The following is a 15,019-nucleotide window of genomic DNA, read 5'->3' as shown; positions in this document are numbered from 1 at the left end:
GGTCATCGGTCCCAGGATCTAAGGTGGCAGAAACTAAGGGAGGAAATACACAAATAGCACAGTCCAGTACAGGGGAAGTGAAAATGGGTAAACAAAGATGTAAGAGGAACATTGGGACAGCAGAGAGAGTAAAGAACAGAAAGGGGGGAAAGACGAGAGCAGGGGCACTTCAGGGACACTAAGCGCATTGGGGCACCAGCACCGCCACCAACCCTTCCCGATCTCCACACCACGATCATGACACATCGAGGATAACACCAGGGCAAGCATACACATAAAAATGTAAAATAAAACATCACAAAACACCAAACAAAATGCAGGGAAAAAGGGGGGAGAACCAGGCCAATGCGGAGACAAGGCCAAAGCCTCCGTAACAAAGGCTAATGCTAATCAAGGGATTCCAACTCAATAGGGAAATTTGGATACTTAAACCTGGGAAGACGAACTACTTTTGTGAAGAAAACGGATGACAGATGTAACCAAGTGTGGGCCATCTAGTAGTAAGCAGGACGAAAAGGGTCAAAGAGTGTAATCAGTAAGAAGGGTCAAAAGGCGGGAATGTCCTGCAAAATACAGACCACCATGAGGAGGTCCCTGCAAGTACAAAATTGGGCAAGAGGGGATGGGCAGCTCATTGTGGAGTGAAAAACCATGGGTCAACCTAGTACGGCCAATACGAAGATGGTAGAGGATGGTAGATTTCTGCTAGGAGAGGCAGAGAGAAGAATTCCACGTGATGAGAATTTCCTTAATTGCATGAAATATATTAGACAGTGAGTACAAACGGATTTGAAATACAGTTGCAAATACACCTCTGTGAGGGTCACAGAGAATGGAGTGCAGAAGGCCACCCTCACACCTCCCTACCAGACAGATTATCGGCAAGTTCTTTACATAGGCTACCCAAGAGGCTGTGACCCCAAAGGAAACCAACCCAACAAGCAGCAGTGCCAAGATCGGCAAGAAAATCATGGATGGCAGAGACCTAGGGGTGGAAGGAGAAACACCAAGCGACAGGCTGACAGCCACTCATCGAGTCTGTACATACAAAACTCAGGACCATTTGATAAAGCAGTAGGCCTGATAGATGGCCATTAATTCTGCAGTAAACACCCCCCATGTGGTAGGCAAGGAAGAGTGTTTTGGGTCAACAGGAGACATGAAGACATATGCCAAAGGATTGGCAGATTTAGAGCCATCACTGTAAAGAAACAACAGCATCCTGAAACTGGTAAGAGCTGGTACAACAAACAATGGAACACCATGGGAGCGATGGATACTTTTCAGATTCTCGAAGAGATCCATTCGAATCTGGGGCTGAGGAATTAACAAAGGGGGGCAGGGGTTACAAGAGAATGTGGGGAAGAGGACAAGAAGGGAGTTGGCAACTGTGGCAGAGAGAAGCAGACAGAGGCCAACTGGTAAACCTACCTACGGGCGAGCAGTGGCCGAGTGAAAAAGAAAAAAAAATTAAAAAAAAAAAAATCTGTGGCAGGATGGCAGCACTGAGAAAAGTCCTGCTGATCTGTGTTTAAAATCAAAGCAGATGATTGATTGGAGACTGTGGAGACTGTTTCTCCCAAAATCGCACTGATAAGGAGATAAATGGTCCCAAGAGTTGAGGACCCAACTGAGCTGACAAACCACCATCGGTTCAAATAACTTTCAAGTGACACTGGTCAGACTGATTGGATAGTAGCTGTCAAGGGACAATGGATCATTCCTGGGTGTAAGGACAGAAACAAAAATACTGCCTCTCCATTGAAACAGGAAAATGCCTTGAAGCCAAATACGGTTAAACACCTTGAGGAGATACTGCCACTTTGGAGGAGTCAGGTGTTTAAGCAATTGGTTATGGAAGGTATCTGGGCCAGGAGCTCACTGTTTCCAGAGGAGGAAGGCGGATGGACAGCAGTCTGATGCCAATGCTGTTGCAAAATAGATCTGGAGGTGTTCCGCGACAACTGATGGATTCATACAAGGGCCAACTGGAAAGGCAAGGCCCGGAATGTAAGACTGCCACTGAGAACCTTGCATGGTGCGGAGTGTAGCCCACACCCATGACGAAGGGACAGAAGGACCTAAGGAGGAGACAAAGCATTCCCAACACACCCATTTGCTCTGTTTGATAAGTAATGGGCTGTAGCATGAAAGCATTTCTAGGTAATAAGATCGGTGAAGGCCGGATGTCACTTAAGATTTAGCAACGTGCAACAACAATCATGGATGGTGGTGGCAATGGCTGCACTCCACCACAAAACTAACCGTCAGTGAACAAGACCCTCTGAGCAGGGAACAGTAATGCCGACAGCATGCATTATCTTATCGGACAGATCACGAATGAATTCATCAATTACAATCTGATGAAGGTGCAAACATGATCTGGGAGGTATATAGAGGCCAGTCAGCATGATGGAATGCCCAGTAGGCTAACCTGGCCATCAGGTGATGGGATGAGAGAATCAATGGGAAATGGTCACCACCACAGAGGTCAATGTGTGGCAACCAGTGTAAGGAAGGAAGAAGGGAAGGGGAGGGGAGGGGAGGGGATGGGAAGTGAGTGAAAGATCTATAGCACAGACAGTGTCATATGCGACACTAAAATGAGTAGGGGGACTATCATTAAGAAGGCTCATGTCACGGTCCGCAAGAAATTCGTCTATGAGGAGCCCCTGATTAGATGAAATAGCCCTGCCCCATAAAGGATGATGGACATTAAAACCCCCATGGAGGAAGGAGGGAGGGGGGAGTTGCTGAAGGAGAACAGTTAGGGCAGCAGGTGCAGGTGGCCTGTAATGAGGCAGACAGAGATTGCAAACTGCAACCTTATCGTACAGTCCAAGTGGACCCTGACAGCAACTACTTCCAATGTGGTACTGAAGGGGGATCAATGTACTAATAACATCAAAGCGAACCAATGTGCAAATGCCACCGGAAGCTCTCAAAGGGCTGCCCCAGTTCCGACAGAATGTATGGAACCCACGAAGGGTCGGTGAGTGAGCATCAGTAAAATGAGATTCCTTGAGAATGACATAAGCTACTGAGTAAAAGGACATTAGGGATTGCAATTCTAATACATGACAGTATTATCCATTACAGTTCCAATGAATAAGCGTAGTAGGGGCCAATTATGTTGCCAAGTCACCATCTGTCACCAACAAAGAAGGGCCGACATCCTTAAGAAAGGAGCTAGATTCAGGTTGCGAGGTGGGGAGATGGCACCTCTTGGGGCACTGGAGATACCTTGTCCTGGGACTTTTATGTCCTCCTCGTTCTTGTTCTTCTTCACTTTCGTAGGTCAAGGACGGCAGGCTTCGGCACGATCCAGAACAGTGAGAGTGGGTGGCCTCAGAATGCATGGACTGTGGGTCCTGCAGTAGAGTTGTGGCAGCAGGCCTCCGGCTTGGGAGATGCCGGGGAGAGGAGTCCCAGGAGGCGGCCCACAACTGGCAGGTGTCAAGAAGGGGGACACTTCTACATGGTTGTGAAACTTCTCTACGGGTGTGAAACACTTTAGGTTACTGAACAACTACTGAGGTAGCAGCAAATTTTTATCATCAAAGGCCTCCAATCATTGCTGTTAGGTGGCCAAATCTCACATCAAAACAGGCCTTCTGGTACCCCACTTAGAGTACAACAATTGTTATCATAATGAACAAGTGAAAAAGCATGCTGGATTGGATATACTCTGAAAACCAGAATATGGTATCACTCACAAGATCCAACTATAAGTCTGCTGGCCAGTGAATGAAGAATCAAAGACACTACATTGAGGAAAGCAAGCAAAAAAGAAATCACGAACAATGACACAAACATCAACAGTTACTTTCAGCATTTGTACAAGATTGAAGTGAATGAAAAACCTTTATATTTAAATGAGGAATAAAAGGGTGCAGTTAGAACACTTAATCTTAATCCCCAAGTCTATGACAACTAAACAAACAGCTTATGCAAAAAATGCTGGCAAGGATTTATAATTTCATTGTTGCCACTAATACATCATCACTAACTTTAAATGGCTTACTAGAATAAAGTATGTCTAGGAAACCATGCAAGCCATCAGACTATTCTTTGAAGTGTGACATACTGCGTTATATGGGTGGCACCTACGGTGTTTCTGTTTGTGTCCTTTACTGCTGTTCTGTTTTGACATGTGACATTTCTGTTGGGACTTTTTCTTGGTAACACAACCTAAGGTCTGGGTTGGTTTGGAAGGTGACAGTTTTGGGTGAGAGTTGCATATTCCATAATTACACTTATATCTCGAGATGAAAACCTCCACTGTGGTCTGATATTTTTAAGTTTTTAATAAGTTTGAAGGCATTAGTAATATGAATATTCCTGGACAAAACCCCACATTCCTGCATAGGTAATTCTATTTGGTCAGTTTTTATTTTGCTTATGTTACTGTGTGGTTAGTGTCATTGTCACTTCTCGATACTCATAACTCAGCAATGTTAATGATGTCATCAGCATAATATTGGGTCTTTAGCTAATCACAATGACGCACAGGAAAGCGGCCAAGAATATTTAGAACACACTGTCTGATCATCAGCAGGGCTCCACTATTATTTTGAAAGCAATTCGAGTTCTATTTTAGCAATGAAACAATAAACCATGTATCTTTTTAAAACATTTGATTTGCAAGTAGAGGGCGCCTTGTACAATAAAACACCATATAAGATACACAGAACTCTGAAAGAGAATAGAGCTAAGTACAGAGTAATTCTGCAAATCTACATGAACTAAGCGGAGTAGTGAAAGGAAAGTGAAAAAGATAAGCTTGTGTTAAAATTACAATGCAGTGTTCTTTCATATTGCAGCACCAGCATACTTTGTAAAATGACAAAAGTTCAAATGGAAACACGTATCAATGAAATGGCTGCCTATACCTATGTTCTTGCTGAAAGTAAGAGGTATTTCAAGAAATGCCAATTGTCATATTGGACTGCATGCAGCTTCATCAAAATACACAGAGGGCAACTGCAAAAAAATTGACGTGATGGATCTACCTACTAACAAAAAATTAAAGGAAACGGGTACAATATTCACACGTAGGAGATAAACAGACACAAACTAGTCAATCCACTGAAGATCCGATTCATACAGCAAAACAGTACATATAACTTAGCATTAAAACTTGCTTATGACTGACGATTATGTTTCTGAAACTAGATTTCTTTCTCTACACAACATACCTTCACCAAAAGGACACATGAATTGACAGGATAACTAGAACTAGGTCACATCAGCAACAGGAAAGTAACTGATAATGACAAAGCTTTAATCATGTAATACCATAGATTACCAAGGTGCACCTGCACACAGGGTATGGAAGGGCGAAAGGGGTGACAGCATGAACAAACTTATGTTTGACTTCTGTGACCACATACTGCAATAGTAATACATTTATGCCTCTATTGACCTATCCTCATAAAACATCCATATACATTCTTTGTGTATATTTGAGCTATTTATTTTCATTGGATTATGAAAAATCTTACATTATTATCAGATGATCTCTGGATGAATAAATGAAAACTGTGCTTCTAATGTGTTTAAAGCTAAAAAATTTTGTTCTCAATGTGCAGTTTCTCACCAACAGAAACGCCAATAACTGGTTGCACTCCACAGTGCTTTACTTGGCATGAATGTGTTACAGCCGTACCTCTGTAGATCTTGTGAATAGACTTATCCAAACTTATCAGGGAGCGTACAGTTGAAAATGGAATACAAGCCTATTAATTGTGGGAACTTTCACCCTAATAAAGATTTTTGCGTAGTTTGCGGTAAACAAAATTTACGGACAACTGTCACTTTCGGCATTCACTTGGCAGTTTCTCCTGTGTCCCAAAGACACAGTCGCGGGAACAAGACCAAGAGTCTCGCAGTCGGCACATTGCTGTAACAGTCCAAAAAATGAATGACGTATGTTGTGACTATGCAATCCATTTCTGTAATTTTCATTCCGTTCGGTTAGAAGTAACCATAGGGAGGTAATATACGTTTTGCATGCCTCTACTTCCCAATGGTACACTAAGTTTTCCTAGTTCCAGAAAACTGGTACTATGTAAACGAAACAGTGAAAAATACGAGGTACATTCTGCAGCGGAGCAACTGGTCAAGAATGTAGCGCCAGACTTCGCTAATAACGTACCTACACTGGCTTGAAATGTATTCCTCACTAAGCTGGAAAAGAGCAGCACCAGGCCTACTCATTTTTCTAATTCATAAAGTAATCACAGAAATATATTTTTCCGGGGCTAATGTCTAAGAGTAAACAAGTTTATTCCTCAAAATATATTCCCACAATGGATAAATTATAGGGCTATTCTGTCTCAAACGAGCAGCACTGCTTTACACAAATGCAGGTCGGTTAGTTCTTACCTCAGTCTTCCTTAACGTCAGCAAATTTACCTCCAAAATTGCTTTGAAAGCAGTAGGAGGGTAGTTCCAAAGCCTCAAGGAAATTTACTGCTTCCACATACAGAATGTAAGAACACAACACTGACGAAACAACGCTGGTGCATGAGCCAGTAATCCAGTGATCCACAGCCTCGCCGTCATTAAATGTTCTCACACATCTGGTACCGGCTATAAACAAAACAGACGTTACAGCACAGATGCCTATGTCCAATCATAGCAAAGAACTATCAATGAAGATATAAAACGTCATTTCTGCTCATTTGTTTTACGATGAAAGGAAGTTATCATTGTCGCAATTTCTCTGTTCGTCGAACTGCTGGAAACATTATTAAAACATTTGTTTCCTATCGATCAGACAGACTTGCGTTCTATATATGATTATCAGCTCGTGAGCAGACATAACCTTTGCGTGATTGTGAACCTTCTAAATTATTTACGGACGTTGCGTTTAAGTAGCTGGAGAATCGTAACTCGATTTTGGACGAGGAACATTATTCTTGACCTTTCTCAATTATTTATTTGATGTTTACTCAATACATTTCCGTGATTCGACAAGTGCCCTGCTTATGAAAAGAAACATTGGCTAAACTGCGGTCTGCGTATAGTCTGTGAATGTAAACAGTACTGTCAGGAGAGTGGAGACGTGAAATAAACAAGTTGTTTGTTGACGAACATGTTGCGAAGTTACTTCAGTGTTTATTGTAATGATTGTTTTCGTTTGAATGCAGTTGTCCTTAAACTGCAGCAACGAAGTTTTCATGTACGTTGACATCGGTATTTCAGCATTGAACGACTTATTTAATGTGTGGTTGTGAAGGTATACATCAGATTACAGGGAAAGAAACCATTATAAAAGCATTTTTTAAAATACTGAAGTAAACCTCAAATCTTCTGAAGATGAATATGCATGATGTCATATGTTTTTAATTTGCTGAATTTGAGTTATGGTCACGTACCAATTTTTTGCGATACTAACCAATTTGAAGATTAGGATGACATGCTGGGGAAAAAAAGGCGGTGGCCTGCATCTCAGTAGGAAAGGAAAGGGTAAATTGGCCGGGAAGATACTAAACTTTTAGCGGGAGGGGCCATTGAAACATACAGGAGTACCTCATTTTTAGGCTAAGATCAGTGTCCAGTGATTCAACATTGAACGAAATTAAGCTTGATGAAGAGCTCAGACAGGCAGGGGCTAGAGATGTTAAAATATCACAAGACTCTCATCAAAATACAATGGTTAATAATGGTAGTACATTTCATCAGAATATTAGGGAATTAAAAAACAAAGTAGGTGAGCTTGTTTGTTTAGAAGATTTAAAAACTGAGGGTAGAATTGATGTATGACGCTTGTCTGAACATCATATGGTCACAGATATGGAAAAGGTAAACATAGTTGGATATAAGTTTTCAGCACATGTAAGTAGACACACTAAAAGTTTAGAAATAAAGATAAATTACACAAAATAGCATTAAAAATCTAGATAATGTTTTTGTAGATAAAGATAAATTTAATCAATAAGTTTTTCTGTTAAGAATGGTCTTTCTGGTCATGATGCACAACTTGTTACAATATGTAACATAGCTCCCTACAGTAATACAAAACAGTCCTCCAAAATAGTGCATTCGTTTATGGTTAAACAACTGCAAATTTTAGGAAAAGCTTGCAAGAGTTAACAGGGATGAGGTGTAAAAGGAACCTGATGCTAATTTAAAATTTAACCTATTTCATGGTACCTTTATGAGTATATTTGAAAACAATTTCCCCTAAGAAAACGGTGAATTATAATTAAACAAAGTATTAAAAATCCATGGCTTACTAAAGGGATAAAAATATCTAGTAAACAGAAAGGGGAAATGTATCTTACAGCTAGAAGGTACTAACCTCGCCTACTACTGAAATTACGAAAATGAAAAAGTCACTGAAAAGTGAAAGCTCCCGTGGGATTTGTGGTATTTCCAACAGAGTAATAAAAGCTTTTCCCAACAGATAGTCAGGGTTCTCTCTGGACTACAAATATCTACATTAATGCAGCATTACATGTACAACTAGTACACTTTAATAAACAAATAATTGCCATAAATTGTTTATTAATTTAACATTATAAAATTCTGTTTCATTCTGAGAGGTATTCATTTACAGAGTAGAAACTGTGGTCCATCAGAAATGACTTCAGCTTTTTTTTGAACAAGCTATCTTGTTTTACCAACTTGATGTTGTTAGGAAGGTGGTTATATAATTGTGTGCCTCAATGAAGGACACTCTGCTGGTAGGCTGATGTTCTGGCATATGAGATATGAATGTTATTGCCATTTCTTGTTGTGTAATTGTGCACAGAGCTGTTCAGCTGATAGACATTGGAGGTTCTTAAATATTCTCTTACAAAGACTATTGTTTCAAATATATATAGGCATTGAAGGTTCAGTATCTTTAGAGTAGGAAAAAGAGAGTGACATGAACCTTGCCTCTTTATGTTGAGGACGATTCTGATAGCTCGTTTCTGGGTTTTGAAAACAGATTGACTACAGGGTGCATTCCCCCAAAATATTATTCCATATCGGATGGCTAATTGGAAATGTGCATCATATGCTTGTATTTCTATTTCTCTATTACACCTTGTGCTTAGTACCCGTAGCATATAACAGATTGATGATAGCTTGGTTGTAAGAGCTTTAATGTGTATATTCCACTTGAGATCACGGTGCAGATACACCACTGGCCGTTAAAATTGCAACACCAAGAAGAAATGCAGATAATAAATGGGTATTCATTGGACAAAGATATTATACTAGAACTGACATTTGATTACATTTTCACGCAATTTGGGTGCATAGATCCTGACAAATCAGTACCCAGAACAACCATCTCTGGCCATAATAACGACCTTGATACCTCTGGGCATTGCAGCCCATGCAGCTTCAACATGATAGCACAGTTCATCAAGAGTAGTGACTGGCGTATTGTGATGAGCCAGTTGCTCGGCCACCATTGACCAGGCGTTTTCAATTGGTGAGAGATCTGGAGAATGTGCTGGCCAGGGCAGCAGTCGAACATTTTCTGTATCCAGAAAGGCCCGTACAGGACCTGCAACATGCGGTCGTGCATTTTCCTGCTGAAATGTAGGGTTTTGGAGGGATTGAATGAAGGGTAGAGCCACGGCTCGTAACACATGTGAAATGTAACGTCCACTGTTCAAAGTGCCGTCAATACGAACAAGAGGTGACTGAGACGTGTAACCAGTAGCACCCCATACCATCACGCCGGGTTCCCCCTGCGGGTCCGGGGTAAGAATAGGCCCGAGGTATTCCTGCCTGTCGTATGAGGCGACTAAAAGGAGTTTCAACCATTTCGGCCTTCCATGTGATGGTCCCCCTTGGGGTTTGACCTCCATTTTTCAAAATTCTACAGAAGTATGAGCCTTTTGGGGAAGGACACCTTACATGGTGTACCACTGGTCCTAAGTGCACTAAGACCTTGGCACTCAGCATTGCACTGGCGTTGTAACCATACCCACTATTCCTCAAATTGGGCCTAAACGCCTGATGGGTTGTCCAAGTTACGCCCATAGTGCATCTCCATCTGCACCAGCGATCATGATGGACTTTCCATGGCACCAGAAATCCAGCACGGTAGCCAGCCCGTTGTGGTGGGGTCGTCATGTACCCTTTAGGTTGTAGCCCCCTGACAACACAGGGATCGTACTGCCGATACCTGAGCTGCACCCTCCCCACGTTGGCCAAGGAGTAGATGCCCGTCTCCTTGGGGCATCAGGACTCCCGGCAATGGTCATCCTGCAGGTGGTCCTTGCTGCGGCTGGGTGGCGCCCGTGGGGAGAGCCCCTGGTCGGAGTGGGTGGTATCGGGGCGGACGTTTCGCAGATGAAACGTCACCATGTATCAGGTCGCTCTGCGGCCGCGTCTTTCAAAAGAAAAGGTACCGTTTCTAGTTCTGGTTCTCCTGCCCTTTCCCCCTTGGCCACTCTATGGGAGGAGGGACAGGCCCGCCGGCTTGGGGCGAAGTACTTCCCCCGCTATTTGGTCTGTTCTCGAACCGATGGGGGGACGTTCGCCACCTCCAAGCCCATGTTCTTTGTTCAGCAGATTGAGGACGTCTTCGGGGAAATCGAGGCTCTCAGCAAGATGCGTTCAGGGTCCGTTCTTCTCAAGACCACCTCCGCCACACAGTCGACGGCACTCCAGGCGTGCGACCGCCTAGGGGACATCCCAGTATCCATTGTCCCACATCTGGCACTAAATAGGACGCAGGGGGTTATATTTCATCGTGACCTCCTGCTACAATCTGATGAGGAGCTCAGGGCCAACCTGGAGTGCCGAGGCGTGCATTTCGTCCGGCGAGTCCAGCGCGGCCCCAAAGACCGTCGCATCGACACCGGGGCCTTTATCCTCACCTTCGAGGGGGACGTTCTCCCAGAGAAGGTAAAGGTGATGTGCTACCGGTGTGACGTGCGACCTTACGTCCCGCCTCCTATGCGCTGTTTTAGGTGTTTGCGCTTTGGGCACATGTCGTCACGGTGTGAGGCTGTGCCCCTTTGTGGCGATTGTGGACGTCCTCTTCTTGAGGAACATACATGCACCCCACCACCTCGGTGCGTTAATTGTCCTGGCGTCCACTCGCCTAGATCCTCAGACTGCCCCGCATATCAGAAGGAGAAGAAGATACAAGAAATCAAAACTTTGGATCGGCTCTCTTATTCTGAGGCCCGGAAGAAGTACGACCGCCTCCATCCCGTGTCATTGACCACTTCGTTCGCCTCAGTTGTGTCCACTCCTTCCGCGGTATCCTCACCCCTATCCTGTCCCCCCTCCGCCTCCTCCGCCCATCAGGGGGCTCTGCCTCCGCCTCCCAAATCCCTCCCTTCCAAATCCTCCTCCCCCGTGGCCCCCACCCCCTCTGCCCCAGGGGCCACCCTTCCTCCTCCTCCTCCTCCTCCTCCCCCCACGCCAACTGAGAAGCGATCCTCTTCTCAGGCGTCCATCGGGAAAACGTTCCGGACCCCAGCTTCCGAGGTCCGGCGTTCCAAAACGGACCCCGCGCGTGAGGACCTTCTTCGGGTCCAGCCCACCGTCCCTGTGCCTCCTCGGCCTTCCAAGAAGGCCTCCAAGAAGAAGTCTCTATCCCCCTCTCCACCCCGGCGCGTTTCGTCTGACGCTCCATCCGTGAGTCGCTGCTCCCGGCCGTCCTCAGTTTCGCCGGGACGCTCTGCTGCCAGGCGCTCCGCCGGCCTTTCGTCGGCAAATGATGCGGCCCCTCCTACACAACCAGGGACAGCGGCCGCAGCTGGCGACGAGTCGATGGAACCGGATCCGCCTCCCGTCGGTTGTAGCGTTGTTCCCTCGCAACCTGGCCCTCCGCGGCCGTCGAGGTGACCAGCTCTTCCCCCGTCTCGTTCCCCCAACCTTTTGACTAGCGATGGCGTTGTTTCATTGGAACATAAGAGGTATTCGATCTAATCGGGAGGAATTACAACTGCTCCTCCGCCTGCACTGTCCGCTCGTCCTTGGTCTCCAGGAAACCAAGTTGCGCCCGACTGACCGTATCGCCTTTACCCACTATACCTCGGAGCGGTATGACCTCACCCCTGTGGACGGTATCCCAGCTCATGGTGGGGTCATGTTGCTCGTTCGGGACGATGTTTATTACCATCCCATCCCATTGACCACCCCACTCCAAGCAATAGCTGTCCGCATTACTCTTTCTGCTTTTACTTTTTCAGTTTGTTCCATCCACACTCCACCGTCATCTGCTGTTAGTCGGGCTGACATGATGCACCTGATCGTTCAGCTTCCCCCGCCGTTCCTATTGTTTGGCGACTTCAATGCCCATCATCCCCTTTGGGGCTCTCCTGCATCCTGTCCAAGAGGCTCACTCTTGGCGGATGTCTTCAACCATCTCAATCTTGTCTGCCTCAATACCGGCGCCCCGACTTTCCTCTCGGACTCTACTCATACCTACTCCCACTTGGATCTCTCGATCTGTTCTACCACTCTTGCCCGTCGGTTCGAGTGGTATGTCCTTTCTGACACCTATTCGAGCGACCACTTCCCCTGTGTCGTTCGTCTCCTGCACCACACCCCATCCCCACGTCCTTCGAGCTGGAACATACTGAAAGCTGACTGGGGACTTTACTCCTCCCTGACGACCTTTCCGGACCACGATTTTCCCAGTTGTGACAGTCAGGTCGAATACCTCACGGCTGTTATCATCAATGCTGCCGAACGTTCCATTCCTCGTAATACTTCTTCTTCACGTCGCGTTTCCGTCCCCTGGTGGAACGAGGCTTGTAGGGACGCTATCCGTGCTCGACGACGTGCTTTACGCACCTTTCACCGCCATCCTACGTTGGCGAATTGTATTGAATACAAACGACTCCGAGCGCAATGCTGTAGAGTCATCAAAGACAGCAAAAAAGCTTGTTGGGCCTCTTTCACCAGCTCCTTTAACAGTTTCACTCCCTCTTCCGTCGTTTGGGGTAGCCTGCGCCGGCTGTCGGGCATTAAGGCCCACTCCTCAGTACCTGGCCTGACCTCAGGTAATGAGGTCCTTGTTGATCCTGTGGCTGTCTCCAACGCCTTTGGCCGCTTTTTCGCGGAGGTTTCAAGCTCCGCCCATTACCATCCTGCCTTCCTTCCCAGGAAAGAGGCAGAAGAGACTCGGCGACCTTCCTTCCACTCGCTGAATCTGGAAACTTATAATGCCCCCTTTACTATGCGGGAACTCGAACGTGCGCTTGCACTGTCCCGGTCCTCTGCTCCGGGGCCAGATGCCATTCACGTTCAGATGCTGGCACACCTTTCTCCGGCGGGCAAAAGCTTCCTTCTTCGTACCTACAATCGCGTCTGGACCGAAGGTCAAGTCCCTATGCGTTGGCGTGACGCCGTTGTTGTTCCTATACCCAAACCCGGGAAGGATAGACACCTTCCTTCTAGTTACCGCCCCATTTCTCTTACAAGCTGTGTCTGTAAGGTGATGGAGCGCATGGTTAATGCTCGGTTAGTCTGGATTCTTGAATCTTGACGACTACTTACTAATGTCCAATGCGGCTTTCGTCGCCGCCGCTCCGCTGTTGACAACCTTGTGACCTTGTCGACATTCATCATGAACAACTTTTTGCGAAGGCGCCAAACGGTAGCCGTGTTCTTCGACTTGGAGAAGGCTTATGATACCTGTTGGAGAGGAGGTATCCTCCGCACTATGCACAGGTGGGGCCTACGCGGTCGCCTGCCCCTTTTTATTGATTCCTTTTTAACGGATCGAAAGTTTAGGGTACGTGTGGGTTCCGTATTGTCCGACGTCTTCCTCCAGGAGAACGGAGTGCCTCAGAGCTCCGTCTTGAGTGTAGCCCTTTTTGCCATCGCGATCAATCCAATTATGGATTGCATTCCACCTAATGTCTCAGGCTCTCTCTTTGTCGATGACTTCGCGATCTACTGCAGTGCCCAGAGAACATGCCTCCTGGAGCGCTGCCTTCAGCGTTGTCTAGACAGCCTCTACTCTTGGAGCGTGGCAAATGGCTTCCGGTTCTCTGAAGAGAAGACGGTTTGTATCAACTTTTGGCGATATAAAGCGTTCCTTCCGCCATCCTTACATCTCGGTCCCGTTGTTCTGCCATTCGTGGACACAACTAAGTTTCTAGGGCTCACGTTGGACAGGAAACTGTGTTGGTCTCCACATGTCTCTTATTTGGCGGCCCGTTTTACACGTTCCCTTAATGTCCTCAAGAGTTCTTAGCGGTTCATCTTGGGGAGCGGATCGCACTGTCCTGCTTCGCTTGTATCGGTCCATAGTCCGATCGAAGCTGGATTATGGGAGCTTCGTCTACTCGTCCGCTCGGCCATCCCTCTTACGCCGTCTCAACTCCATCCACCATCGGGGGATACGTCTTGCGACCGGAGCCTTCTACACTAGTCCTGTCGAGAGTCTTTATGCTGAAGCTGCAGAGTTACCATTGACCTACCGGCGCGATGTACTGCTGTGTCGGTATGCCTGCCGGCTGTTGTCTATGCCCGACCACCCCTCTTACGAGTCCTTCTTCGCCGATTCTCTCGACCGTCAGTACGGTTTGTATGTGTCTGCCCTGCTGCCCCCCCGGAGTCCGCTTCCGTCGCCTGCTTCGACAGTTGGATTTTGCCCTCCCTACCACCTTCAGAGAGGGTGAGAGCCCGACACCACCTTGGCTCCAGGCTCCGGTTCCTATTTATCTCGACCTCAGCTCACTCCCGAAGGAGGGTACTCCGGCTGCAGTGTATTGCTCACGGTTTGTCGAACTTCGTGCTCGACTTGCCGGTCACACCTTTATTTACACCGATTGCTCCAAAACTGACGACGGTGTCGGCTGTGCCTTTGTCGTCGGGGCCGCCACCTTTAAATACCGGCTCCTCGACCAATGTTCCAGCTTTACGGCCGAGCTTTTTGCTCTCCATCAGGCCGTGCAGTATGCCCGCCGCCACCGCCATTCATCGTATGTACTCTGCACTCAGTGCTCTTCAGAGCCTTGGAGCTCCCTATCCGGTCCATCCCTTGATTCAACGGATACAGCAGTCCCTCCATTCTTTCGCTGATACTGGTGGTTCTGTC

At 46.4% G+C, this 15,019-nt stretch overlaps 2 protein-coding genes across 3 annotated transcripts in view; one reads left to right on the top strand and one right to left on the bottom strand.

Moving 5' to 3' along the window:
- Window positions 1–6,648, bottom strand: part of LOC126457815 (endoplasmic reticulum junction formation protein lunapark-A) — a 130,546-nt gene extending 123,898 nt beyond the window's left edge. Inside the window, exon 1 of the mRNA XM_050094434.1 lies at window positions 6,388–6,648. The gene's annotated coding sequence lies outside the window, so the exon portion shown is untranslated. The remainder of the gene's footprint in view (window positions 1–6,387) is intronic.
- A 151-nt stretch (window positions 6,649–6,799) lies between these two features.
- The window catches only part of LOC126457814 (tRNA (uracil-5-)-methyltransferase homolog B-like), a 119,444-nt gene continuing 111,224 nt past the window's right edge, over window positions 6,800–15,019 (top strand). The window contains exon 1 of one of the 2 annotated variants that reach the window (XM_050094432.1): window positions 6,800–7,186. In XM_050094432.1, coding sequence (XP_049950389.1) covers window positions 7,100–7,186 — 87 coding nt within the window. In that variant the 5' untranslated portion in view covers window positions 6,800–7,099. Of the gene's footprint in view, window positions 7,244–15,019 lie in introns of both variants that reach the window. The other variant, XM_050094433.1, reaches the window with a different exon arrangement.

Source organism: Schistocerca serialis, chromosome 2 (assembly GCF_023864345.2).
Source record: "Schistocerca serialis cubense isolate TAMUIC-IGC-003099 chromosome 2, iqSchSeri2.2, whole genome shotgun sequence".
Classification (NCBI taxonomy): Eukaryota; Metazoa; Arthropoda; class Insecta; order Orthoptera; family Acrididae; genus Schistocerca; species Schistocerca serialis.
This window is presented reverse-complemented; position numbering and strand designations above follow the sequence as displayed.